This window comes from Nannobrachium achirus, assembly GCF_963921795.1.
Source record: "Nannobrachium achirus genome assembly, chromosome: 8".
NCBI lineage: Eukaryota > Metazoa > Chordata > Actinopteri > Myctophiformes > Myctophidae > Nannobrachium > Nannobrachium achirus.
Window position 1 is genome coordinate 58,694,106 of NC_137817.1, and position 27,181 is coordinate 58,721,286.

Here is a 27,181-nt window from a genome sequence, read left to right on the forward strand (position 1 = left end):
GGGCGGAACCCTGTCTGGCTCAATCAAATACACACACAACGCACTCACAGTCACTCTCTCTCTCACACACACACACCCTCTCTCTCTCTCCCTCACACACCTACAGACAGGAGGCCTGCACACACCTCTGACTCTCCAACTCTTCTCTCACAGTGAGTAGAAACATCTTTCTGTTATGAACCACAGCCATGTTTCTCAAACTTTAAAATTCCAAGGTCTCCCCTTAACTCTGACAGTGAACCAAATGAACCCGTCAGGGTTCATTTGGTTCCATTGGTACACTGTCAGAGTTACATACTTGTATGGGTCCTTTTAGACACTCCCTAAAGCAACCGACAGAGTCCCTGGATTCCACTTTGAGAAACACTGAATTTGTTCGGTTATAAACTGCTATAGACTGAGAAACTCTTGGAGCAATGTCTTATACTGGCTGCCAGTCCATTTTCAATTCAAAGGAGCTGTATTGGCATGAGAAAACATACGTTTACATTGCCAAAGCACATGTCGAAATATAATAAAAACGGTTCAACTGTATCCAACTTTATGTCAGAGCTATGGCACATGTTGGCGTTATGTACATGTTATTATATTGTAAATACAGGGTTATAAAGTGTTTTGGAACAAATAGCAGCAGTCATTTGCAGTCGCTTTGGGACAAAAAAGTCAGTCAGTCAGTAAATAGTTGAGGGTTGGTTAATTCTTTGTCCAACTAGTCATCCAAACATAACAGATGTAGGCGTGCATTCGGAAGAGAAGCAATTCAGCAAAGTCAAGTTCAAGTTGTGTCTACTGTGAGGTGTTCTTCTTAATGTTATCACACGGTCTGTTGTCTGTCCAACCTGGGTGTCCCTAAACCATGTCACCTACTGTAACATCCATGCCCCTTCCTGTGAGTGTGGACAGAAATACGTGTGGGGATATTCCTAAAGCAAATGGGACTAGATATACTTCTGAGCAAACAAAAATATATCTAAAATACATTTGTGACAATGTATTAGGGTCCAAAATGATGTTTTAAAGCCAGTCTTTTTGGCTGTGCTTTTGTATATACATTATATTTATGTTGTGAAACGGTCTATGTTAATTGTGTTCTTTGGCAGTGGGTGTGTTGTGAGACGTTTGAACGATGACGACAGCATTGATGAAATACTCAAAGATGATTTATTAACAGTAGCCTGGGGATAATAACAGCTTCACATGCTGTGTTTGTTTATAGTGTGATTATGATTCAGAGAAGAAGCTCCACTTTAGCCAAACAGTGAGTGTCATTCCTCCCTGAGACGTGTTCTGGGTTTTCCATGCATGCAGTGAGTCTGATAGGAATGGATTTCCATGGGTCTCGCATGCAGTGAGGCTAGGGCTGTCTCAAATAACTGTGATTAACAATTTAATTGTGTTTTTGTCGTTGACAATTACATCTCGGTTTTGGCTTTTAGGCTCTGAAGTTGCACATGACAGATATGACACATCATCTAAAAAATACAAAGAATTAACTGACATATTTGACAACTTCATACATATAGAAGAACATTGATTGTGGAAATAGCCGATCCTCAAGTTCATAACGCGTTTTCCACTATTTTTGAAAATGTTTGAAAATATATGAACATTATTTAACATGGAAACGATTATGACAAGATAATTGTGACTACGTCCTTGGTAATAAGTGTGACATCAGGCCGACGTGAGGAATGGAGATGATGATGATGATGATGATGACGACAATGACAAGGGAGGGAGACGTTCTTTCATATCGTAGCTGTCGGGCAGAAACCTTGTATCTCCATATTCATAAATGAATGCATAATATTGTGTTATTTCAGGGCTATGTCACTCAAAAATAAGTTAACAGTTAAGTATAAGATCTGCTATTTACACTATTTTGGAAAAAATACACAAACAAGCCTTTTAGTCATACCCATAAAATTGGGCAGACCAGTTTGAAAGTGATTAAAGGGTGTCCTATTGACAGTAGATTCATCTCTTTTTGTCCATTTATAAATACTGAACCAATGGAAAGTATTAACAGGAGGTTTATTTCTAAATAACAACTAAATTGGATCTTTTGGAACAAAAGGTCATCTCCCTCTCCCCCTGTATTTCCTGAAAAATAGCAGTTTGGGACATACTTCCCTCCCTGACAGATCGAGATGCTGGGTTTTGGCCAGAGTAACATTGTGAACATAGGAGGTTCTACCTCTGACACAGATGATAGATTGTTCAGCAGGGGTGTCACACCAAACTTCTGGGCCCTGGGTACAAGGATTCACTCACATTGTGTGCTTTAACTATTGAAAAATAGCAGATATACAAGCTCACAGAGTGCCGCGCTGCGAGCTTGTAGATCTGCTATTTTTGAAAAATCGTGAACGTTTGTCTGAATATTTAAAATCCTTCTAAGGTTTTTTTTTTTTTTTAAACCTATGTTTCTAATGCCAGTGGTGCTCAAACATTTTCATGTGAAGGACCCCTGAAATTATATGTATTTGGCCACGGACCCCCATCTCAAAATATTTAGTTCCAGGGACCCCCCAGAAGCAAAATTTGAGTTACAAATATTCGCTTAAAAAGTACATATATTCAAAGATTTGCACACATTTTCACGACTTTTCAAAAATAGCAGATCTACAAGCTCGCAGCGCGGCACTCGGTGCCGCGCTGTGAGCTTGTATATCTGCTATTTTTCAATGCCTAAAGTATCAAATAATTAAGGTCCCTCCACCTTGGGCCCTAGTAACTCAGTCCCACTTTCCCCCCCCTTGTGACGCCCCTGTTGTCCAGAGTTAACAGTGAGGTGTGTGTTTGTTTGCTTTAGCTGGTGATCCAGTGCTACCGTACATGGACATCAGCAGAGCTGTCATCCTTGGTGGAGTGTGATGACCACACACACACACACACACACACACACACACACACACACACACACACACACACACACACACACACACACACACACACACACACACACACACACACACACACACACACACACACACACACACACACACACACACACACACACACACACACACACACACACACACACACACGTTCCTGGCCTTCCGTAGAAGCTGTTTAACCCCCATTCTCCTGTTTTCGGAACCCAAGTTACGTGACTTAAAGGAGTAGTTCACCCCAAAAATGACTTTTTTTTCCTATTGATTAGTCACGCCATGGAGACTAGAGTTCAATAATATTTTTTTGTTTTTGTCACATTCCAAAAGTTCCAAGACAAAAGTTTGTTTCGAGTAAATTCACCCCCATTGATTCCGGATGGGGACCCGTTTCGAAACGGGTCCCCATCCGGAACGAATGGGGGTAAATTTATTGTTATCACATGTTTGTCTTAGGAATGCGACAAAAAACTAAAAATATTATTGAACTCTAGTCTCCATGGCATGCCTAATCAATAGAAAAAAAGTCATTTTGGGGGTGAACTACTCCTTTAAGTGCCATTCCTACTAGGCACGGTAACTATAAAGGAGATAGCTATATATTTCGACATTGTATTTTATTTATAGTTGGTGTGAACACTGCTATCCACTTGACTTAGAACCATTTTAAAACTATATTTTTATAGTTATAGTTATAGTGCTCAGTGTGCAATGGCTCTTTACAATATGAAACTATAGCTATATAATGAATGATAACCTACCCTATTTATGAAGAATATTGTATAGGCTAACCTTACTTGTAAGAAATGGAGTGAAGGAGTTAGTACCTCCTCACTGCTTATTTTTTGCACAATGTTGACACATCTTGACAGATGTACTCTTATGGGGGTCCCTGGCATAGCATGTTTTCAGATGGGGGTCCCTGGCATAGCATGTTTTCAGATGGGGGTCCCTGGCATAGAATGTTTTCAGATGGGGTACCCTGGCATAGCATGTTTTCAGATGGGGGTCCCTGGCATAGCATGTTTTCAGATGGGGGTCCCTGGCATAGAATGTTTTCAGATGGGGTACCCTGGCATAGCATGTTTTCAGATGGGGGTCCCTGGCATAGCATGTTTTCAGATGGGGGTCCCTGGCATAGAATGTTTTCAGATGGGGTACCCTGGCATAGCATGTTTTCAGATGGGGGTCCCTGGCATATAGCATGTTTTCAGATGGGGGTCCCTGGCATATAGCATGTTTTCAGATGGGGGTCCTGTGGGCCAAATGCATTTTCATTTGGGGGTCGTTGACATGAAGCTCTGTAAACAAACAAATGCAGCATTTTACATATTTTCTCATGAAATAACCGTACATTACTAATTCATGGATGCAGAGGTGTGCTAAGGGGCATGGACAGTAACAAACAGGGGTGAGATGCCATCGGCGAGCCCACACTTATTTTGCTGCACGTACGCGCGCCTCATATGCACACACTAAACACACACTTAACAATAAAAACAGCGTGCGCGCATGACGTCATGAATTTAGAGGACCCACACTTCTAAAATCCATATCACACCACTGGTAACAAAGTACATTTACTTGAGTACTACTGGACTTTAAAGGAGCACTTCACCCATTTCCAACCTATCTTCAAATCTTCATATAATAGGTCCTCACTAATGCTCAAGATGAAATGGTATAATTTTGTTCTACTGTGTCTCAGAGGAGGGCTGTGGACAGTTCAGAAACCTGCCTACCAGTGACATCAACATTAGGCATTTTTACATTTACGTTTTAACCTTTTTACTTATTTAAAGGGGCCACACCATGCTTGAAAAAACACCATGCTTGTTGGCAACGGGGCGCTGTCTTTGGGCTAAAATTTGAACGATAATACTTTTACTCCACTACAACTACATTTATTGGAAAACTTTAGTTAGTTACTTTGCAGATATAAATTATAATATTATAAAACATACATTAACCACTTTAGCCCTGTTTTATACATTGGCTATTTGAAAATAGCCGATCTACAAGCTCACAACGCGTTGCTACACGTTGTGAGCTATTTTCAAACATTTTGTACTTTTTGATGCCGATACTTTCATAATTTTACTCAAGTAAATTTTGAATTCTGGACTTTCTACTTGTAACAGAGTACTTCTACAATGCAGTATTGATACTTTTACTTAAAGGAGCTATAGTCAACTTTTTCTTGAAAAACGGATGCTAAAATAAAAATAATGTTTCGAAAATACTTTATTAAAAAATAAGCTTCATATATGTGTTTCTGTTCAAAAATGACCACAAAAAGCGTAAAATAATGATCAAATAATCATTTTGGCCATTGTCTGGCCGACACTTTGTTTACATCCTAGTCTATTACATTCTAGTCTATTAGACTAGGATGTAAACAAAGTGTCGGCCCGACAATGGCCAATTTTTATTTTAGCATCCATTTTTCAAGAAAAGGTTGACTATATAGCTCCTTTAAGTAGAAAATGTGTGTACTTTTTCCACCACTGGTTACACACAAACCCTCTATAGAAATTGCGGAGGACACATTTGTGGCAGTGGCTTTTAACATCTATCTCCATCTATGCTTTGCCTCCAGTACTGGGGTTGGGTATAGCTTACCTCTCTGGGTCAGGTTGAGCAGCTCTCCCACTGGGTTCAGGGCAGGTCAGCAGTAGCTACAGGGAGCTCAGCAGCCACATGTGGAGCAGATACAACATCTGGAGCAGATAACAGTGGTATCAGGTCCATGGCAGCCAGACACTGTCCAGACCAACCTTTACAGTAGGCCAGGGTTCCCCAATTAGTTTTCCCCAAGGGCCGAATTATGTCTAGGGTACCAAGCCGAGGGCCACAGCATTGCAGGGGGCGACGGCGGCGTTCCCGCTACTCCAGCGACTGCGACAGCTCAGATATCGTCATTGTCGGGTTGTATGTCCAAAACCATTCGTTTTGCATTTATCATTTGAAGAAATATTTAAACTAGTGAAAACAGCCGATCTACAAGCACACAACGCCTCGCACCGCGAGGCGTTGTGTGCTTGTAGATCTGCTGTTTTCACTACTTTTGTGCGACGGCCTTGTATGATTTGCGAAATAACGTACACAGTTGGAGATATGAGATTTCCACCCGACAACGACGATATACTGTACTAGTGTTGTTGCTGCTCCACCATTATTACTGGGGTTGGTGGGGGCCAGACACTAGCCCCCCGCGGGCCGCAAATGGCCCGCGGGCCACCTATTGGGGAACCCTGCAGTAGGCTATATGGCAGTGGTTCTCAACCTGTGGGTCGGGACCCCCAGGTGGGTCCCCAAATTATTTTGGGGGGGTCCCCAGGTGTTTAGCTTAATGTTAACATTGTTTTCTCACTCAACAGTAAACAGACCAACATACAGTATAAGTGTATACATGGCATCTGCACATTTCTAAAGTGACAAATTAAGGAATTTTTCAAACCTTTTTAGTACCTCTAGTCAAACACTAGGCCAAATTGTCAAATATTAGTGGCTGAAATGTTACCCGTCTGTTGCCCTCTCTCTCCAGACCATGAATGTATAGTTTTTCCTATGGTGAAAGAAATACAAATGCCCTTTTTTCCTTTCCATGCCATACCGAAGGCAGCATTCAGGAGAATTGCCTTTGCCTGAATTTGAACGCTGCATGTTGCGTTGAAAGAATTCATCCTCTGTTTAGGAGTCCATGCACTAACTAAAGAGTGCGGGGTTGCACCCTGAAAATAGCAGATCTGCGACACGTTGAAAGCTTGTAGGTCCGCTATTTTCACATTTGTTTTGCCAATAGTGCCCATTCTCTGCACGTACATGCAACTAAAACTCCAACTGCTGACCAAACCAGCCTTTAAGAACACTAAACTAACACTTCAATAAGCTGTCCAAAACCATCCTTTAAACTATGGTACATGGTACATTCAAAACGATCAGCTTGACTTGATGCTTCATATGTCGGCTATTTTCAGCTTTTTTCCTCAGCTCGCTAGTACTTCTGCTATTTCCCAAAAGACATATTTAAAAAAAAAAGTGCTTATAATAAGCAGACATGGCAACAATGCTAATGGAGTGAGTTAATTAAAGTCGGTTCCAGAGGTTGAAAGTGTTTAGGGATAATTTTAGACTTGCCGTTTAAATCGTAAGAGAGTCATGCTAAAAGGATTTGTAAAGCCATTAAGACTTAACCGTCATAACTGCATCCAGATGACGTTAAAACTGCCTGACATTTTGACTTGTTTTGCCTTGAGCTGGGACTTAACTCCAGCGACATCCAGTCACATCTGGAGCAGTGGTTAACTCTAGCTGGTCTCTGGCCAGACAGACTCTCATTAACTGCATGATTGTGTCTTTAACGATCAGGGCCTGAAAGTCTTGGGCCAAAAGGAAAAAAAAAGAAAGAAAGGAAGAAAAAATCGAATAATGTCTATAGCGTCATCGCTGCGTTTTAAAAGGTGCTGCCAGTAAGTGATATTTATATTGTTAAAATGAGTGTTAAATTGCTAATATTGGTTCAGTGACAGGTCTCTCCTTGTCTCCCCAGCTCTTTAGTTATTTATGATTACTAAATGTATTTACAATTTTGATAAAAATTAAATCAATAAAATAGACTAAAATGTTAGGGAGGGACTAGTGGAGAAGAGATCCAGTAGAACTAAATGACATTTCATGTTTGGTTCCCCTTCTAGGGTGACCAGATTCAAACTGTTCATTTGAGGGACAGCAGTACTGCTTGTGTGGGACAATGTGGGATGAAATGCCTTAATGTCATATTCGACTATAGGCCTAATACTTCATATTGATATTTATTTTAATTGGCTTAAAAACACATCTTTATACCATTTCGCTTTTGTTTAGATCAACGATGCTGCAGCACTTCCTTCTGAATATTGTCTCTCAACAAAATAAATGTGTCCATTATGACCGCATTATTCAATTAAAGCATAGCCTACCCTATCATTTATTCACGTGCCACTAGAGCAGTGCTGTGTCCAGTGTGGTCCAGTCTAGCTTGCTTTGAGTACACGTTAAGAGCTTCAGCAACAATCAGAGCACCTACCAGTAAGACTCTCTAATCAGGAGATAAGCGACCACCAGGTTGCATACTCAAACTTTAGAAGGCAATCATAGCCAATCAGGAAGGAATATGGGAAATGGGACAGATCCATATTGATGACATGACTTTAGAGATACTGTGTACCGCTTTGCGTGATTTTAGGCCAAATTATGTAGGAGCAGTGTCCAAAATGTGTTTTGCTAAGATCGGCCTGATGGCGCTAGAAGAGGGCCATGTGAGAAATGTGGGGTGGAGGTTTTGAGTTGCCATCCAAGGAGTGTGTGTGCAAAGTTTGGCATGGATAGGGGCAACGGTGCCGGAGATAAGAGTAGGGCAAAAGTGTGACGTGACGGACAGACGGACGGACGGACGGACGGACGGACGGACGGACGGACGAACGGACAGACAGCCGGTGGAGCTTTTCATAGTACCTTGCGACATGACGGTCGCAATCAACACCTGCACATTGATTTATTACAGGAGCCTGTGGGACTGGCACAAAGGGGGACATCTGGTCTCCCTATCCACTTCTGGTGCAGATCTACAAGCTCACAGCGCGACTGTGATATCGGCTATTTTCAGCATGCAACCAAGTTCCTGTCGACATAATCAACTGTGGATTTAGACCTAAAATCTTATGATATTTATTTTGTCCTCTTGAGACCAAAACTAAAACCAGTCGACCAAAATATGACTGAACCCAGATGACATTTAATTCAAAAGACTTTGACTAAAACCAAAATCCCTAAATTTGCTGTAAAACTGCCTCTGCTCCTAGCCGTTTCTAAGCTTTTTTCCCCCCACATAAAGGTTCAAAGTCCCGACACTGACTTGCGCTACCAATAAAGTCCTGAATGGAGCCTTCTGTCAGCATCCAGGGGAATGTGATTAGAGAGGAGAGCATGGATAGAGCCACACTCTGCCAAACAACACCATACAATATCTAGAACAGCTTCAGCTCACTGGCAGGAAACCATGCTGCACATGCACACCAAACCACAGCGCAGTTTGGAGTTTAGCAACGAACCACGAGATGTAACTATGCACACACACCCGCACGCACGCACACGCGCCAAAAAGGCCCTCGCACGCTCTTCCTGTTGTGGTTTTCAGATTGGCGTTACCGTAGCGACGCGGACAAACACAGCGACAAACAGAAGGAGGGCAGGATGTAAAAGATGAGGGAGAGATGCTATCACACCCCCCCCCCCACACACACACACACACACACACACACACACACACACACACACACACACACACACACACACACACACACACACACACACACACACACACACACACACACACAGAGAGAACAGAACAGGACCTCAACACAAGTCATAGCTTATACCACCAATAAAAAGAGGGAATAGGACTTTTACATTCAACGTTAATTCAAACTTTATTATCGACCCTGAGGGAAAAGGTCTGGGGTCATTTTAAAGGGAAATTAGGTAACTTTAAGACTGTGTGTGTGTGTGTGTGTGTGTGTGTGTGTGTGTGTGTGTGTGTGTGTGTGTGTGTGTGTGTGTGTGTGTGTGTGTGTGTGTGTGTGTGCGCGCGCGAATGTAATGCACAATCTATGTAAAGCACATTGGATACAAGCCATATATAAATGCACCATCTAGACACCCTCATCTCAGTGCCAAGGGCTAAGGTGGAGTCTGAAGGGGTGAGTCTTCAAACTACAGCAGAAGCTTGGGATTGAGTCTGCAGTTCTAACTGCAACGTGGAGTTTATTCCTCAGTTTGGGGACAGACAGACAGACGGACGGTGAGACAGACAGAGACAGACAGACAGACAGACAGGCTCCAACAGAAGCTTGATTAAAAGTTTTCTTGAGTTAAGAGCTCTGGGACAAATCCCAAACATAACAACAGGTCCCTGGGCGCATGTTGAAATGCCAGAGGCTGGAACAACAGGAATGGAACAGTGGACCCCTGGGGTCCTCTTAGGCTGTTCTGATGACGGTATGATCCAGATATACATTTAGCATGGGGGGGGGGGGGAATTAAAGCAGCAGTGGTCTTCAACAGGGGGTCCTCATGGCCCTATCATAGTGTAGTTTGCGGTGATGGGTTATCACCGCGGTGTAGTCTTTTAAAGTCAGAAAACTACAACATTACGTCATTAGCCGCGGTGAAGAGCCGTCACCGCGGACCTAGACATCTCTCCTCTGTTTTACTTTCAGACATCTCCCCATCACTCCGTTCACTGATTGGTCGATCTAGACCAATCAGAGTGCCCCCTGGTTTTAGAGGCACAGAGGCGCGGTGATAGGACTTCACCGTGAGTCTGTGACTATGATGGCCATCACTATGATAGCTTATCACCTAAAAGTTGAGGTGATAGCTCTTCACCTCAGACTCTGATTATGCCTTAGAGTGGCTACAGGGTGGCTGCCAAATCTTTGTCTGACAGGAAATATTAAAAGTCTACCCAGGCTTTTGTGAACACCCCAGGCTGTTTTAAGTTGCTCGATTCAGTATTTAGATGATTTGTAGTTCATTTTATCGGACAAGCCCCTTTCCTACACAAACCCATTGTAACTTCATTCAAACTCCATTTTAACCACGACGAATTCAATGAAAACACCCGATGTTGTCCTGTTGGGTTGTTGGACTCTCCGTGAAATGTGTACAAATCACACCTTGTGTGAAGTGAGCAGTGCTATTTACAGTAATTTCATCAAGCGTCCCGCTGGCCAATCGTCCTGCGAAGCCAGTGGGACCCTGGGCATATATACAACAAACTTTGAGCCGTGTGCGCCGAGATGTAGGCCATAACTAGGACGTTTGCAGGAACATTGCACCGTGAAAGATTCACACAGCGGCTGTCCCACCTCCTAGAACACTCTCCGCTGTCCCACCTCCTAGAACACTCTCCGCCTCATATTGTGACTGCCAGGCTTTTCTCTTCGCAGATGAGTAAAGCCTGGCTACGCGAGGCTACGTGGGTTGGACTGTGAAATATGGAGATGCCTTAAATGTGTAGTTCCTCCTCCGTTCTCCTCCAGACATGCTGGATAGAGAGGTCAACGGGTTCACAGCCATGTACACAGACAGACAGTCAGGCAGCAGTGTTGGGGAAGTTACTTTGAAAGCGTAACTTGTACAGTTACAAGTAACTCACCATGGCAGTAACTTGATCAAGTTAAAGTTATACCCCTGGAGAAATATAACTTATAACATTTCAAGTTGCATAGAAAAAGTAACTGAGTTACTTCAAGTTACTTTTTTTCAGTGTTAAATTGAGAATGTATATTTAGTGTACATGAAACAAAATATAATATCCTACAAAAAAAATCACTTGCCAGCAGAAATATGCCTCTCAACTGAGTTTTATGTTTCATTTCAAAAAGGTTGACATTTTCTTTAGAAAACATCTGTGTTCCTAAAATATCGTCAATCTTAACAAAACTTAAATGTAAAATTATAACTTCGCTTCTAACTTCTTGTAACTTGTAACTGAGCCAAAAATGACGCAAAAAGTTAGTTACTTAGTTACTTGACGAGTTACAGAAATATGAATGTAACTCAGTTACCAGCAAGTTACAGCAAAATGTAACTTAGTTACGTAACTCAGTTACATGTAACTAACTTCCTCAACACTGACAGACAGGCAGACAGACAGGCACTGAGGCAGGCAGGCAGACAGGTCAGCGGGTACACAGTGCTGTAGTGAACATGACGTCAGTTTACTGAGGACCAGCGTGTGGTTGTTTCTGAGAGGACTGGTGTGTGGTCAATGGGCACGCACGCACACACACACTTCAACTACACACCAGACCAACATTCCTCTGTAATGTTTTCAATAAAATGCATCGTTGCCCCGACAACAAAGGTCACGATGACCTGATGAAGATGTGTTGACACATGGAAAGGTCGTCGTGTTATTTGGCTGCAGTGGTGTAAAGTAACTATAAATACATTTACTCAAGCACTGTACTGAAGTACATTTTTTAGGTATCTTTTTACTTTAATTGAGCCCTTCCAATTTTCAGTACTTTTACTTCTGCTCCACAACATCTCAGAGGCAAACATTGTGCTTTTACTCCACTACTATAATTTGAAAAGATTAGTTACTAGTTACTATGTAGATTTTGATAATTATTACAAAACATACATTAACCACTTGATCAGCCCTATACCTATACATTTTGGCCATTTGATGCATCACAATGTGTTGTGAGCATGTAGACAGTTGATCTTCAAAACATTTCTTTATGCATTTAATACATTTTAAAACGTTTTGCATAATGAGTAGGCCTAGTCCACTTTTTACATTTGATACTTTATGGTACTTTAAGTACATTTTGGTACCTATAAATAAGCCTACTTTTATAATTTCACTCAAGTACATTTTAAATTCAGTCCATGTACTTGTAACCCTGTAAATACAAAACGTCTGTAATTGTCCCAGTCTTGCTCCAGTGCCTTCCTTCCTTCCTTCCTCCTTCTACTCATAGACCTTGTGTCAGTGAGTCAGCATATTACCATGCAACAGGGGTCTTCAATATGCCCGTACATGGACATACGTGTCCGTGGCAAGACTTGTCCTGGTCTGTGGCAAATAGGCTCTACTAGATTTAGTTTTTACACACCATTATAATTGGCTTATTTTGATCATAAGACCCTATTACTGAATGTCAACTCTCCAGGTTTTCCTCAGAATATGAACATGTTTAGGAGTCCAACACTAGTAACTGCTAGTGGTTCTCAAGTGTTTTATTTGTAATAACCCCCTCGAGAGTGTACAAATGGACCCTTACGGGTCCATTTGGTTCCATTTGCACACTCAGAGTTACACCTGTTATGGTCATTCAGGGCGGTTTTTCTGGTAATATTATTGTCCACTCATTTCTCACTCATGTCCGTGGCAAAAATTGAATTTATACAAAAATGTCAATGACCCCTGCCATGCAACATGTCCTTAGCCTCATAGCATAACTACCTAAGTCATTTTCTCTACCCTTTTCATATCAAGGTTCATTATTTATTGCGCATTTGAGCCACGGACCACCATTTGATGAGATTTAGCCTCTCAGACCCAAGACTTAGATTATATACTTATTTGTCGTTGGATAAAATGTTGTCCACAATTCCATACTCTGTTGATGTTGGTGCCATAGGAGAGATAACAGGCAAACGTTGATCAACATATCAATTCTTATACATTCTCCAATTGTGTAGACTTCTTGTAAATTAAGTAATGAAGATGTTTAACAATATTATAACTCTTGAGAGCGTAAAATGAAACCAAATGGACCCTTGGAGACCACCTGGAACCCCCCCAAGGACCACTGGTGGTCCCCAGACCACTGGTTGAAAACCACTGATCTAGGTGACATAGGAAATCAATGGCAAAATAACTGATTTTGCATCTGTCTTGTATCTGCCTTTATTTATAAGGGCCTACTCTAATCTCCTAACACTGCTGATTCATCCTGCTTTATTGCCAAATGTTCTCATCAGAATGCTTGTTACATTCCAAAATCCTTTCTGCCAAAGGGCACGGTCACACCGCACTTCATATTCTACCTGTGAGGGCGGTTTCTGCCAGTGCATTTCAAAGGGAATGGAGCATTTTCTTTTGTGGCTGAAATCCGCAAATGGCAGCAAACTGCTCCATTCCCATTGAAATGCATTGGCAAAATCTGCCCTCATGGGTAGAATAAAAGTGTGATGTGACCGTGCCCTACAGTAGGGGAGCGTGGGATAATGTGAGACACTGGGTAAAGTGAGACACCCCCTGTATCTAGGCATGGGAACACATTTTGTGGTCATTTGACCATTATATAATTTCAAGTTCCTCCAATTTCCCCCTTGGCATGAAGGAGAGGACCTCATAGTGCTGTGGAAAACATGTTTTTTATTTTATTTCTTTTTTTCCCCCCCACAAAAATATGTCTTTTGCATAACAGTAAACAGTAAAATGTCTTGCTGTCAACTTATTCAGCTGTTGTGTCAAAGCAAATTGATTCAGGTAGAAAAATGTGTATCTCTGCTGTCGGGCCGAAACCTCCTAACTCCAAAATGTAAATTTTCTGGGAAATGAGCTCAAGTGGAGTTAGGAGGTTTTGACTGCAGGGCTTTTTACTACTCTTCATTGGTTCAATAATATTTTAACCAACACACAGACATAAAGGGTGTTCAATAGCACATATTTATGAACAAAGAGAGGGCCAATCGGTTGGGGTTAGCTGGTTTGGAAGAAAGTGTGGAGTTAGGAGGTTTTGTCCCAAGCACTTTATACTAATTTCCATTGGTTCAATATTATTTTAACCAACACTCAGACGCAAAGGGTGTTCAATAGCCCTGATTTATGCCAAAAAAATCTAAAACCTCAAAAATGGCGTTAAGAGGTTTTGGCCAGACAGCGACGATATCACACATGATGAACTACCAACATATAAATCCATGTGATAAATGCTAGCTGAAGATTAGTCTGAACTGCTAAGAGATGTCCTTTTCCCCAAAATGTGGCTGTGGTGTAAAGTGAGACAAATGCTTTGGGGTAAAGTGATCTGACATCTGATCATTTCCATTGTTAGGAAACATCCAGAATGAATGGGAAATGTGTAATTTTTTACTGATATATCTTTTAGCTTGCCTTGAGGTGAGCAAAGTAACAATTATCTCACTTTACCCCACTCTCCCCTAAGTCAAAAAGGTTTCAGCACTTTCTGCCCAAGTCATTTTGGAATGTAACAAGCATTCTCATAGGCTGAGGGTATAGGTAATAAGGCACAATGTAGCAGCAGTGTTAGGAGAGTAGAGTTAGGCAGAAAACAAAACATTACTTAGGCAATTATGCTATGAGGCCAACGGAATGTTTGGATTACTGCGTTCTGTAGTTTGAACCACAGGGAATACAATGAATGGATAGTAGACAAGAAGCGCTTGTTTTGTCTGAGGCAGTGTGATATTGATATTCCATATACAAGCTTGTATATCTGCTATTCTTGAGAACCACTGTTCTAAAATCTAAATAATGACACAGAAGCTCTCCTGGTTTTATTGGATTAAATGTGCTGACTAACAGTAACTTTTACACATCTTTTGGAGTATGTTTACTGGAGTTTCTTTGACAAATGTTGAGAACCTCTTATTTTTCTCCTCAGATGTGAGAAAACAATTAGTGTTCGTACTCAGTTATCTCCCAGACAGACAGTGTTGCACAAGACATGTGGTAATGAATGTTCCTGCGGTTTGTTGCGATATTAACTCCGGGCGGACAGACAAGCACACGCGCACACAAATGCACACAACACAGACACACACACAAACAGCTAGACAGATGTCATGAATCAAAGTGACACAGAGGCCTATGGGGGGAACACGCATTCCCTCCCTGAATGAAAACAACAGTTTGTCATCGCTAAGGCTAACCACCACCAGGCAGCAACAAGCATTCATTGCATGGAAATGAGTGCTAATAAGGAAGAACTGAGCATGCTGCAGTTCTCATTACTGGCCTAGAGGGTGGCGCTGATTCCCGTCCTCCAGGCAGTAAAAGAATATTCTTTCCATTGTCGTCAAAGTGACTTGACTCGACTCTACACTTGGATTTATTGTTCTCAATTACTTTGCTTTACTTTATTTGTTTAATACCGAACAATGCCAGTTGAGGAACACAAAAACATGAGTATGAAACACTTGAGTGCAAGTGTAAACTTGCTGGAGTTAGCAAACGTTACTTAATCATCCGTAGTCCACAGACATTAAACACTATAAACAATACTGACAACATGTTTTAAGTCTTTTTCCCACAGCACAGGGACGTGCAGAGAATGTTAGAGGCATGGGCTGAAATGTCTAAAAGGGTCTTTTGGTGAAAATGTAGAAAATAGAAGACCTCCAAGAAAATAGCAGACCTCGCGCTGCGACGCGTTGTGAGCTTGGAGGTCGGCTATTTTCAATACTTGATACCACACTAAACTAAGCATACAAAAAAGTCAATGTGGCGTACAGCATGGATTTCTACACAGAGAGGGCAATTCTTTCAACATAAGATGCTGCATTCAAGTTCAGGAGAGTTTGGACAAGGCAATTCTCTTGAATGCTGCCTTCAGTTATGACATGGAAAGAGGGCATTTGCACTTCTTTCACCATAGTAAAAACTGCATTTATGGTCTTGCCTGGTTCCAGATCACAGAGTGGACTGTTTCTCTGGTCTGGAGCTGAGCACATGAATCGGCGGTTTAGCAGCCAAAATCATGCTTGTTAAACGTGGTACTAAAAAGTATCCAATCCAGAGAGGGCCTAAAGGTCTCTCCAAACTTCGACAGAACCGAACTTTTCGGTTGAAAAATAAACTTTTTTATTTATTTTTTCCGAAAAAAAAGCGTCGGATGTTCATACTTCGCTCCTGTTCGGAGGGTTGGCACGTTGGAAGTTGGAAGCGGTGGCACGTATTGTGGAGGTTATGGAGGAGGGGGAAGACGAGGAGGAAATGTTAGAGGAGGCAGAGGAGGAGGAGGATTTTGCCCTGCTTTGTGCGGCTGAGGAGGAGGCAAGCACATCTACGACAAGGCCCCGGGATGGCCTGTATCAGACTCTCGTTCAGGGGATGAGGGGCATGGACGAGGAGAAACATTTTGAAATAATGAGAATGTCTGCCAGTCGTTTTGACGACCTTCTGCGTCGTGTCGCGCCGTTCATTGAGCATGCACCGACACACAGTTATAGTAGTTTTCGTGGGTCGCAAAGCAAAAACAAAAGCAATGTACAGTAGCCTCGCGTCACCAGGCTTTCCAGTGTACAGTAGCTGGGGGGGGGGGGGTCCAACCGACCAATCACGTTTGCCGTTTCACCGAACCTGATTTCGGCGAGTGACAACATCTCGTTGTGCAAATTTCAGAACTATTGTTCGGAGAAAAAGCATTCCAGAACTTTCGAGGAATTACATTTTATATTTGAAAAGGACCTTTTGACCGAAAACGGCGGTTTCGGTCAAAGTATGGACAGGCCTTAACACTTCATAATGACTGATCACTCACTGACATTTCATTTAGACCACCAGGATATAGTTGTAATACATGATAATAGATTCTATTGCGTTATAATCACTGTTATAATCTATTATAGTATAGTTATCATAGTACCGGTAATATATTAATACTTTATAGTGTATTATAATCACCGTTATAATCCACTATAGTGCATTATAATTAGGATAGTTGTAATACAAATTTATATTGTATTATAATCACAGTTAAAAAGGGTCAATTTGTTTCTTACCGAAAGGGGTACTTTTGTGTTGTGGAAAATGTAGATCATTTTGTGTGGTGTGGTGTGGTGCGGTGCGGTGTGGTTTGGTGCGGTGTAGTGCCATGTAATGTGGTGCTAAAGCTGCAGTGGAAAAGGGGCTTATGTTGTACAGTATACCACATTTACTTCCAATCAGGGCTGTGACAGAGCGACTCATCATCGGGGTAACTCTGGGACTTGACTCTTAACCTTTGAACTTTGACCCCTCCCCACCTTCAGGCACAGGAATTTGAAGTGACCTGACATCACCATGGCAACTAAGGTGACGGTGCTGAGAGCACTTTGATCTGGGCTGTGTGTGTGTGGGTGTGTGTGTGTGTGTGTGTGTGTGTGTGTGTGTGTTGTGGTGGAAGACATCTCCATATTCGAACTTAGGTTCGAGTTTAGGTTTAAAAACTACAGCAACTACAAAAAAACAAACATGGCAGACAATAAGACACGGCTGCAGCTAATTAATTCAACAATGGGTGTGTTTGATTTGTGTGTGTCCAGAGCTGACAGTATTGACTTGATTGGCTGCTGCAGCGATGTTGCTTACATCACTGTGTCAAAGATCTTTAACATACCAAGATATGCCAACCTGGTTGGAGACATTAGAAGCGACATGGTACACACATCCTATAATGGTCTCCTAAGTGGAAGACCATTCAGATCTCGCCCACGTCCCACATGTTTGTGCTACAGTAGATCCCGCAAGGGTGTGTTGCTGGGAGAGAGAAACATCAATAATAAAGTACATTTTCTCCATTTTAGTATGGCAATTTTAGTTCAGTGACCATGGGGATAAAGAATGGTTCAGAAGCTGTGTTCAAGTTCACTCTCCCATTGGCTTCCGCCTCCTAAAAAGGTGTCCACCTACGTCGTCACACATATACGGGAAGTAAACCGGAGATGCCGTGTCTTTAGTCCTGAAACATGACGGCCGCTGATAACATGACGTACGACCGTCATGGATGAGGATTTACCTCGGTTGGAGGACGCGAATTCAAAGGCGTCTACAAACTACACAAACATTCAAATTTCAAAAACAAAGTGCTTAATAAAGTCACAACCCATTGTAAATCCTGGCCGGCATTGTATAATTATCTGGGACCTCCGTGTTCTTTAATAATAAACACCAGGAAATGCATGGAAAAGCAGAAAAATAGTGGAAAGAACAGGGAGGTCCCAGGTAATTATACAATGCCGGCCAAGATTTACAATGGGTTGTGATTTATTAAGCACTTTGTTTGTGATTTTTGAATGTTTGTGTGACACTTTTGAATTCGCATCCTCCAACCGAGGTAAATCCTCATCCATGATGGTTGTTCGTCATGTTATCAGCGACCGTCATGTTTCAGGGCTACCGTGTCTTGCTGTTTCCGTCTTGGACTGTACAATAAGCTAGTAGTAGTAGTTCACCCCTTAAAAAATGACTCATTTTCTATCAACAACACAGCGCATGAAGCCTTGAATCCATGGAGATGTGTCTTCGTTTGTTTGTCACATTCCTGAGATGATAATTTGATGACTGGGTTATTGCTCAATAGGAGACTCACGCCGGTCATCAAATTATCGTCTCAGGAATGTGACAAACAACAACACATCTCTATCAATTCAAGGTGTCATGGGGTGTGCTGTGAAATGGACCTCTAGTCCTTTAAGACAAATTCTATGGTCCCAGAAATAGCCGATCTACAAGCTCACATCACGCCGCATCCGCGACACGTTGTGAGCTTGTAGATCAGGGCACCGCCGAAGCCTTCATGGAGACTTCCATGTTTTTACCCTGCTGTAGTTTTTAAACCTGGACTGGAAAACAAACTACAAAATCAACCTCAACAACCAAACAGATTCACTCCCCAAATCTATAAAGTGTCAGAGAGAGAGAGAGAGAGAGAGAGAGAGAGAGAGAGAGAGAGAGAGAGAGAGAGAGAACGACTGAGAGAATGTACTGTAAGTGACTGAGTCAACGTGAACGCAGCTATAGCCATCATAGAGCTCCCATTGTACACCACTTAGCCTTGGGACACTCACACACACATGGACAGGTCCTGACAGGATTGTAGTGGTGTGCACTGGGAGACGTCACGCAGGTCCTGGCAGCCGCAGCAGCAGCAGAAGCTAAAGAGGCTGAAACAAAGGAATGTTGACATGTTTGTGTGCGTTTTTGTTTCCCTGTGTTTTAACTTTGGAGGTGAATAAATAAAGGAAGATGCTTTTATTACACACGGCCTTTGATACCTGCATGTCAGCAGTATGTTTATGTACGGCTATGTGTTGAGTATTATTATTATTATAATATGTCGTCACTGTCGGGCAGAAACCTCGTATCTCCAAGTTTCACATTTGTACGTTTTTTCGCAAAGTAAAGCCCTGCTTCATCAGAAAAGGCCGTCGCACAAAAGTAGTGAAAACAGCAGATCTACAAGCACACAACGCCTCGCACCGCAAGGCGTTGTGTGCTTGTAGATCGGCTGTTTTCACTAGTTTAGTTCATTTTGTTAAATGATATAAAAAAAACGAATTGTTTTGTACGTACAAGGTTTCCACCCGACAACGACGATGTGTGTGTGTCTGTGGTCGAATGTCCCATTTATCTTCATGTGCCAACGTGTTTATTTGCATGCATTTTTGCATGTTGTGTTGGCTACAACAGGCGGCTATTGTTTGGCATCAACCACAAACGTGCCAATGTGGGTCACCGATGTCATCCAGTCAGGAGAGAGTACCCATTCATCAGCTTCAATTTTGTTAGTTAGCCGCTAAGGCTGGGCAATATAATCGAAAACATATCGATATCGAGGTGTCAACATGCGAGGTACACATATCGACGAAGACGGCTTTAAATGAGGTATTGGTGTATGTGTCAAAATGAATTAACAGACACACTAATGCATGCACGTAGCACATGCAAAAAAGCAGTCCATTTGTAACCAGGTGTGGTTAATTCTATAAAACCATTGTTGGAAAATGGAAATAAGGCATTTAATTTCTTTATTCTATGTGTACTGTGCATGCATGGATATGCTTTCATTATCTGGGTTAAGCAGGCAGTGGACCTAGAGCAGAAAAAAAACATAAAACTATATAATGCAATTGTTTTTACTAATATCGTGAGTAATATCGATATCGAGGTATTCAACAATGTTATCAAATATCGAGGGTTTTCCGAATATCGCCCAGCCCTATTAGCCCCCCTCTTCCCCCCTCCCTTTGGTTTCCTCACTTCCAATTTCACCAGTTTTGTACTGCATCCTGTACGAGTTCTCTCCTCTGGTTGGCTGAAATCGGTGTCACAAACTTAAAATGTATCTTTCTGGTTTACTAAAGAACTGAAGAAACAGAGAGGAGACATGTCACTGAACACACTATAACAAACTATAACAGTTATTACTATGGAAACATATTTTAACACGTACTTTCTCTGCCTTGCCTCTCTCCATTCCACCACCATCCATCTCGGGTGTTCTCTCTCTCTCTCTCTCTCTCCTACCCATCTGCCTCCATCTCCCATGATGCACTCTGTTCAGGGCGTGGTCGGTATGGCTAACAAGGGTCCGTCGTACGGGATGAGCCGGCAGGTTCAGGAAAAGATCGACAGCAAGTATGACCCGGAGCTGGAGCAGATCCTGGTGGAATGGATCGTCCTGCAGTGCGGCTCCGGTGTGGGCCGACCCGAGGCCGGCAAGATGGGATTCCAGGCCTGGCTCAAAGACGGATGTGTGAGTTACGCTGGATGGTTTAAATAACGCACCTTCTTTTCATTATTATTTCTTCTTTTCATTCACTCAGCCACAAATTCAATAGCCTAATTTTGGACTCTCTTGTTTAGCCAAACATTATGTGATAAAGATGACAAAGTAAAGTAAACAAATGACATCTATTTTTTGCTACTTTTTGTGACACTTTAGTGTGATTAAGTAGGGCAGTGGTTCTCAACCAGTGGTCCTTGAGGGGGTTCCAGGTGGTCCCCAGCTAAAAGATGGAGAGTTGGCTTATAGACCTTTAAAGGAGCTATAGTCAACTTTTTCTTGAGAAACGGACACTAAAATAAAAAATTATGTTTTGAAAATATTTTATAAAAAAGATTAAGCTTCATAGGCTATATGTGTTTCTATAAAAAAAAATGACCACAAAAAGCGAAAAAAATAATGATAAATGTATCATTTTGGCCATTGTCGGGCTGACTTTGTTTACATCCCTTATCAATCCATATAAAATAGAAGAGGGATGTAAACAAAGTCAGCCTGACAATGGCCAAAATGATTGTTTTGTCATTATTTTACGCTTTTTGTGGTCATTTTTGAATATTTTCGACATTATTTTTATTTTGGCGTCCGTTTTTCAAGAATAAGTTGACTATAGCTCCTTTAACTGTTGAGAGTGTATAATGAAACCAAATGGCCAAGTCTACACAATAAAGAGAATGCAGAAGAATTGTTTTGATCAACGTTTGCCTGTTATCTCTACTATTGTACCAACATCAATACAGCATGAAATTGTGGACCAATATCCAATGCTAGCAAAATAGCCTATTCTACGTTTTGGGTCTGAGAGGCTAAATCTCATCAAATGGTGGCCCGTGGCTCAAACACCTAAATAAATGGACCTTGAAAACCACCGTAATAGCTAGGGCATTGCATTACAAATGTACAGTTAAGAGTGGGGTGGCTCAGAGTAGATGACAGAGTACAGCAACTTGCAATGGGCCTGGTGTACAAGATACACTACACCACTAAGATACCCATGTACCAGGCAAAATACTTCAAAAACATCAAAGGATGTCCACAATTACAACACCAGAGGCAGCGCCACAGATCACGTTCAACCCAGAGTCACCTCAAAGAAAGGGTCAAACTTGTTCTTCTGCTATACCACAAAAATGTGGAATGCCTTACCGAAGGTCTTAAAGGAGTGTGGATCACTAGCATCTTTTAAAATCACCCTGAAAAAACACTTAAAGGCAGCAGCCGTTCGCAACTGGTAAAAACAAACCTAGCCCAGCCCAGCCCTACCCTCCCCTGCCCGTTCTTTGTATATACTTTCTGTTTGTATAAACTTACTGTTTTTTGTTCTTTATTTTTTTTCCTGACTATATCTACTGCATAGTACTGTGTTCTATTCATCTGTCATTCAATGTTATATGAGATACTTAAATGGTTTCCTGTGGAAATAAGCTTAGTCTTTTCTAGGATCTCCTTTTAGTCGACTTTGTACCAGTGAACTGTACCGTCATGAAACTGTACCCTTTTCTATGCAAACTTCTAATAAAGTCTTCAATCAATCAATCAATCAATCAATCAATCAAACAGATTTCTGCCTGACTGCAACAACATCCTAATGACACCCTGTGTCTTCTCCATCCATGGATCCATCCTAGGTTCTCAGTGAGCATATCAACAGTCTGTTTGCTGGCGGCAGCAAGCCGGTGAAGAAGATCGCCAGCTCCACCATGGCCTTCAAGCAGATGGAGCAGATCTCTCAGTTCCTCAACGCCGCAGAGAAGTACGGAGTCACCAAGACCGACATGTTCCAGACCGTGGACCTCTGGGAAGGTAAGGGACCCTCATTTTGCAGTTTTTTTGTGAGAAGGGAGGAGGGCTAGAGGAAGAGCAAGGAGAAATCAATGTGCAGGGAGTGATCAATTGGCATAAGGGCTAAATTGTTAAATATGACGAATAGTCGGGGGCCTTAGGGAGATAGAATGGTAATTTTGCGCTAATCAGTCTAAAAGCGCCACATTTTCCACAGATGTAGCCCAGGGCATGCTCTAATGATTTAGGTAGGGCGCCCAAGTTTGTGACTTTCGGGGTCGCCACAGCGGCCAAATGAAGTTGGGCTCCCATCGACTACAGGGGGAAAATACCCAGAAAAACATTTTTTTCCTGGGTATTTAAGTAGGATGTGAGGGGTCTAACTAGGGGTTTGTCATGATCCTGAATCCATTGCAAGCATTTGTTTTGTTTTCCTTGGGCAAAAAATTGCCCCAGAAAACGATGGTTTAAATGATGAAAAGTGATGAGTCATCACTTTTTAGTTAGATTGGGAAAGGAGCGCTTGTTTTGTTCACCTGGATATGGAAGAAGTTCACCTGGATGTGGAAGAAGCCCATGCATTAGTCCCACGCTGGTGAATGCTAACCTGGTGAATGCTACCATGCCTAGACCTAACCCTCACCTCAGTAAAACTATGCCTAAACCGAACCCTAACCTCAGTAAAACTATGCCTAAACCTAACACCAATCCTAACCTCAGTAAAACTATGCCTAAATCTAACCCTAATCCTAACCTCAGTCAAACTATTCCTAGTTCCCCGAAGGAGGCACCGCCTGCTCCACCTTGTGCCCAAAAATGAGCGCTCCTGTTCTCAATCTAACTGAATCTCAAACTAACTGTGACATATATATATACAGGCAAGGACCTGGCGGCGGTACAGAGGACCCTGTCGGCTCTGGGCAGCCTGGCAGTCACTAAGGAGGAGGGGATGTACAAAGGAGACCCCAACTGGTTCTTCAAGTGAGTCTCAATGCGCTGTCCGTTTTATTCAACTGGTTCTTCAAGTAGGATCTCATATTCTCAGGGGTCTTCATCATGTCCGTACGCGGACACATGTGTATGTGGCAAAGACTAGGCCTTGTCAGTGGCACATTTTAGATCATACATGGGCAACTGGCGGCCCCCACCTTCACTTAATGCGGCCCGCAGGTTGATATTGGAGTACCGATATACAGTATTATTGATTTCAGCTGTTACAATTCCAAACATGGAAAAATGACCCGCTTTAATTACTTCAGTCAATAATATAGACTGATATTAGTAGCTAAATGACTAGTGTTAAAATGTTAGTGTATTTTTTATGTCCAATGTATTTGTATTTAAGTTCATAAAGTTAACATAAGATATAAATGCATTTGAAATAAAGAAAAAAATAAAGTTACTTTTCAGGATTGTGGCGTTGTGAGCATGTAGATCTGCTATTTTCACAATAGAACGTTTTTTTTTTTTCAACTTCGACTTTCTCTGGTGGGAGTCGACTTGTGTAATGAAGTCGACTGAGTCGACTTGTCAACTTTTTCGTTAATGCCCTACAAATGGAACCAAACGGTTCCAGACTCTTTGTGTCTTTCTGTTATTATCGTCAATTGTCATTGTCAAAGATGTCCACCAGACGCCAACAGGGAGATGACCCCTGCTCATTCAGTCAACTGAAATTATGACCGGGAAATTTTTCCCATTGACAGAAAAACGAAATAGAACTGAAGCCATTATGACTAAAACTATGACTAGATACACTGACAATTAGCCAGTAGCTATGCACCTCCCCTAAAAGCTTTTGTCCAATGCTAGCTTAGCAACCGGCAGCTTGCCAAGGCTGTTGCCAAGGCAAACCTTGGCAAGCAGGAAGTTATTCTAAGCTAGCATTGGACAAAAGCTTTTGGGAGGGGCATAGCTACTGGCTAATTAGTAATTATGTCAACAAATTAAAACCTTAGACGCATGGACTCTGACCGCCGTTCCCGCTCCTTCCGTTGCAGGAAAGCCCAGGAGAACAAGCGGGAATTCTCCGACGACCAACTGAAGGCGGGGAAGAACGTGATTGGTCTACAGATGGGTTCCAATAAGGGAGCTTCTCAGCAGGGCATGAGCTACGGCGCAACCCGACAGATCCTGTGAAGACAACGAACACCCCCGAAAAAAGAAAGAAAAAAAAAGAAAAAACAGTCCCGCCCATCTGCCTCTTAGATCAGTGGTTTTCAACCTTTTTATGTCAGGGTCCATTATTTATTCGGCATTTGAGCCGCGGACCACCGTTTGATGAGATTTAACCACTCAGACCCATAACTTTTGGGATTATGTTGTCGTTGGATAAGATTTTTGTCCACAATTCCAGGTTGTATTTTGATGTTGGTACCGTTAACAGGCAAATGTTGACCAAAAAGAAATTCTCTAATTGTGTTGACTTCTTGTAAATTAAGTAATGCAGATCTTTAACTATAATTTAACTCTTGAGAGACCCTTACGGGTCCATTTGGTTTAATTTTACACTCTCAGGGGTTAAAATATTATCTCTAAGGGTCCATTTGGTTACACTTCGCTAGGGGACCACCTGGAACCCCCTCAAGGACCACTGGTGGTCCCCGGAAACCACTGGTTGAAAACCACTGCCTTAGAGGAGCCCCCACCAGAAGCCTCTAAAAACACTGCATTACTAGTCCCTGAAAAAAACTATTATTCCTTTATGTCTAAAAAGCCAAGCTGCTCCGCACTCTCTCCGTCTCCACTTCATGACCGAGCTACGCACCGCACCGTACCGTACGCCCCCGAGTCTCCACGGTTTATCTGAACCCTCACAGGCTAAAATCCCAACACTCAAATGTAACACATTTGGAGGAGATGAGAGAGGAGACAGCAGGTCTCAAGCAGGTCTCAGTGTCCTTCATGTCTCGTTTGCATAGGTTTATTTTTTCCCCTTCGGAATACGTGTCAAATAAACCCTCCTCTTGGGCATAAACAGGCCTCCGGATCGATCTAGCTTTGTGACAATGTCATTCATACATAATTGCGGGCTGTCGCTTAAAAAAATGACACGACTTTAGCGAGGAAACGTTCCCCTTTCTCAAAACCCCAACTCAAATTGATTCCCCTGCTGTCTTTGTGCCTCCTTGCTCGCGATGAGAGAAGGATTCTTTGAGTATTGGAATTTGGCCGTAGAGATTATTTGCACTGCTCAAAATAGCAAAGCTCACCCCGCTTTGCTCCTTTCCCCTTAATCCTCACCAACTAAGGTTTGGAGCAGGAAGCAAGAATGTTTGAAGTCTTAACGGTTTCCAGAGAGAAAAGAACTGTTTAACCACGTAAAGCCCTCGTAGCGACTAACAGCGGAAAATAGCAGATCAAAATGTTGTAATCTGGTATTGTTTTGACAATACCATACATCACATGCTTAAAATCGAATTTTTTATGTGGTTAAACCGTTTAAGCCGCTTAAGTTTGTAGTTACAGTTGTAGTCGACCTGCTTTACATCGAAGCCCCCGACCCACCCCCCCCCCCCCCCCCCCATGCAGACGGCCATTCATTCTACAATATGATAAATACATACTGGTCAGTTATTGAATATTGACTATTATCATTATCGACACACTTGCTACGCCCGCTGTATCAGCTCCAGTATTTTTGTATAATTTTGTCTTAATAAAATAATGACTTTGAAATACATCACTGTTGCGTGGCTTTAGTGATTCCATGGGTGTTTTTTCTTGTTCAGTTATTTATATATTCCATGAGCATTGTGTAACTTCTTTTTAATGAATAGAATATCATTTTGTCCAATCTTTATGGCATGTAAGTGAGTTTTGGAGGTTTGACAACCATTTAATTAATTAGATTAAAGCCCTTTGCACACAGGCGCGTTTAACCGCACGGATAAAGCGGACAATATATTTTTTTGAAAAGAAAACAATGATTCTCTATGACCTCATGCACACCGGCTCCGAATTAGCCGTGCGACGAGTGGCTGCCGCCGTGCGTTTTTTTCTCGATCGAACCCAGTTCGATTCGTGCGTCTTGTCGCATGCGGTAAAAAACTCATCACTACTTTTATGACTCCTTTTTGGATCCGCAGCGCCGATTCCGCACAGCCTTGCACACCAAATCCAATGCGTTTTATTCATGCCGCAAACGAAAAAAAACGCAACTGTCCTGTGTGCAAAGGGCTTAAGGCTAAAACAATCCAACTTTGATTACCGCTCCACGATTCCGATTTCACCTTATAAAAAACACTTCTGGTCTGAGACCGGAAACGGATCCATTTCTGAATCCGCAGTTTTCATTTGTTTACAGAGAAAACACGGAGGCTCGTAGCTCCAAGAAGGTTGCATGGATTTTGTTCTTTTATTTATTTATTTATTTATTATGTTAACGGCGAATGCTGTGCACACGTGTGATATATGATCCGTGGACCAGCG

The 27,181-nt window shown here is 42.1% G+C and overlaps 1 protein-coding gene across 1 annotated transcript; it reads left to right on the forward strand.

The window, feature by feature from the left end:
• On the forward strand, nucleotides 1-26,378 carry tagln (transgelin). Its single transcript, XM_080731031.1, has 5 exons — nucleotides 1-152; nucleotides 20,747-20,938; nucleotides 22,597-22,771; nucleotides 23,629-23,731; nucleotides 24,751-26,378. The coding sequence occupies exons 2-5, from the start codon at nucleotides 20,759-20,761 to the stop codon at nucleotides 24,887-24,889; spliced, it is 597 nt and encodes a 198-aa protein (XP_080587157.1). The 5' UTR covers nucleotides 1-152; nucleotides 20,747-20,758; the 3' UTR covers nucleotides 24,890-26,378.
• Nucleotides 26,379-27,181: the final 803 nt, after the last annotated feature.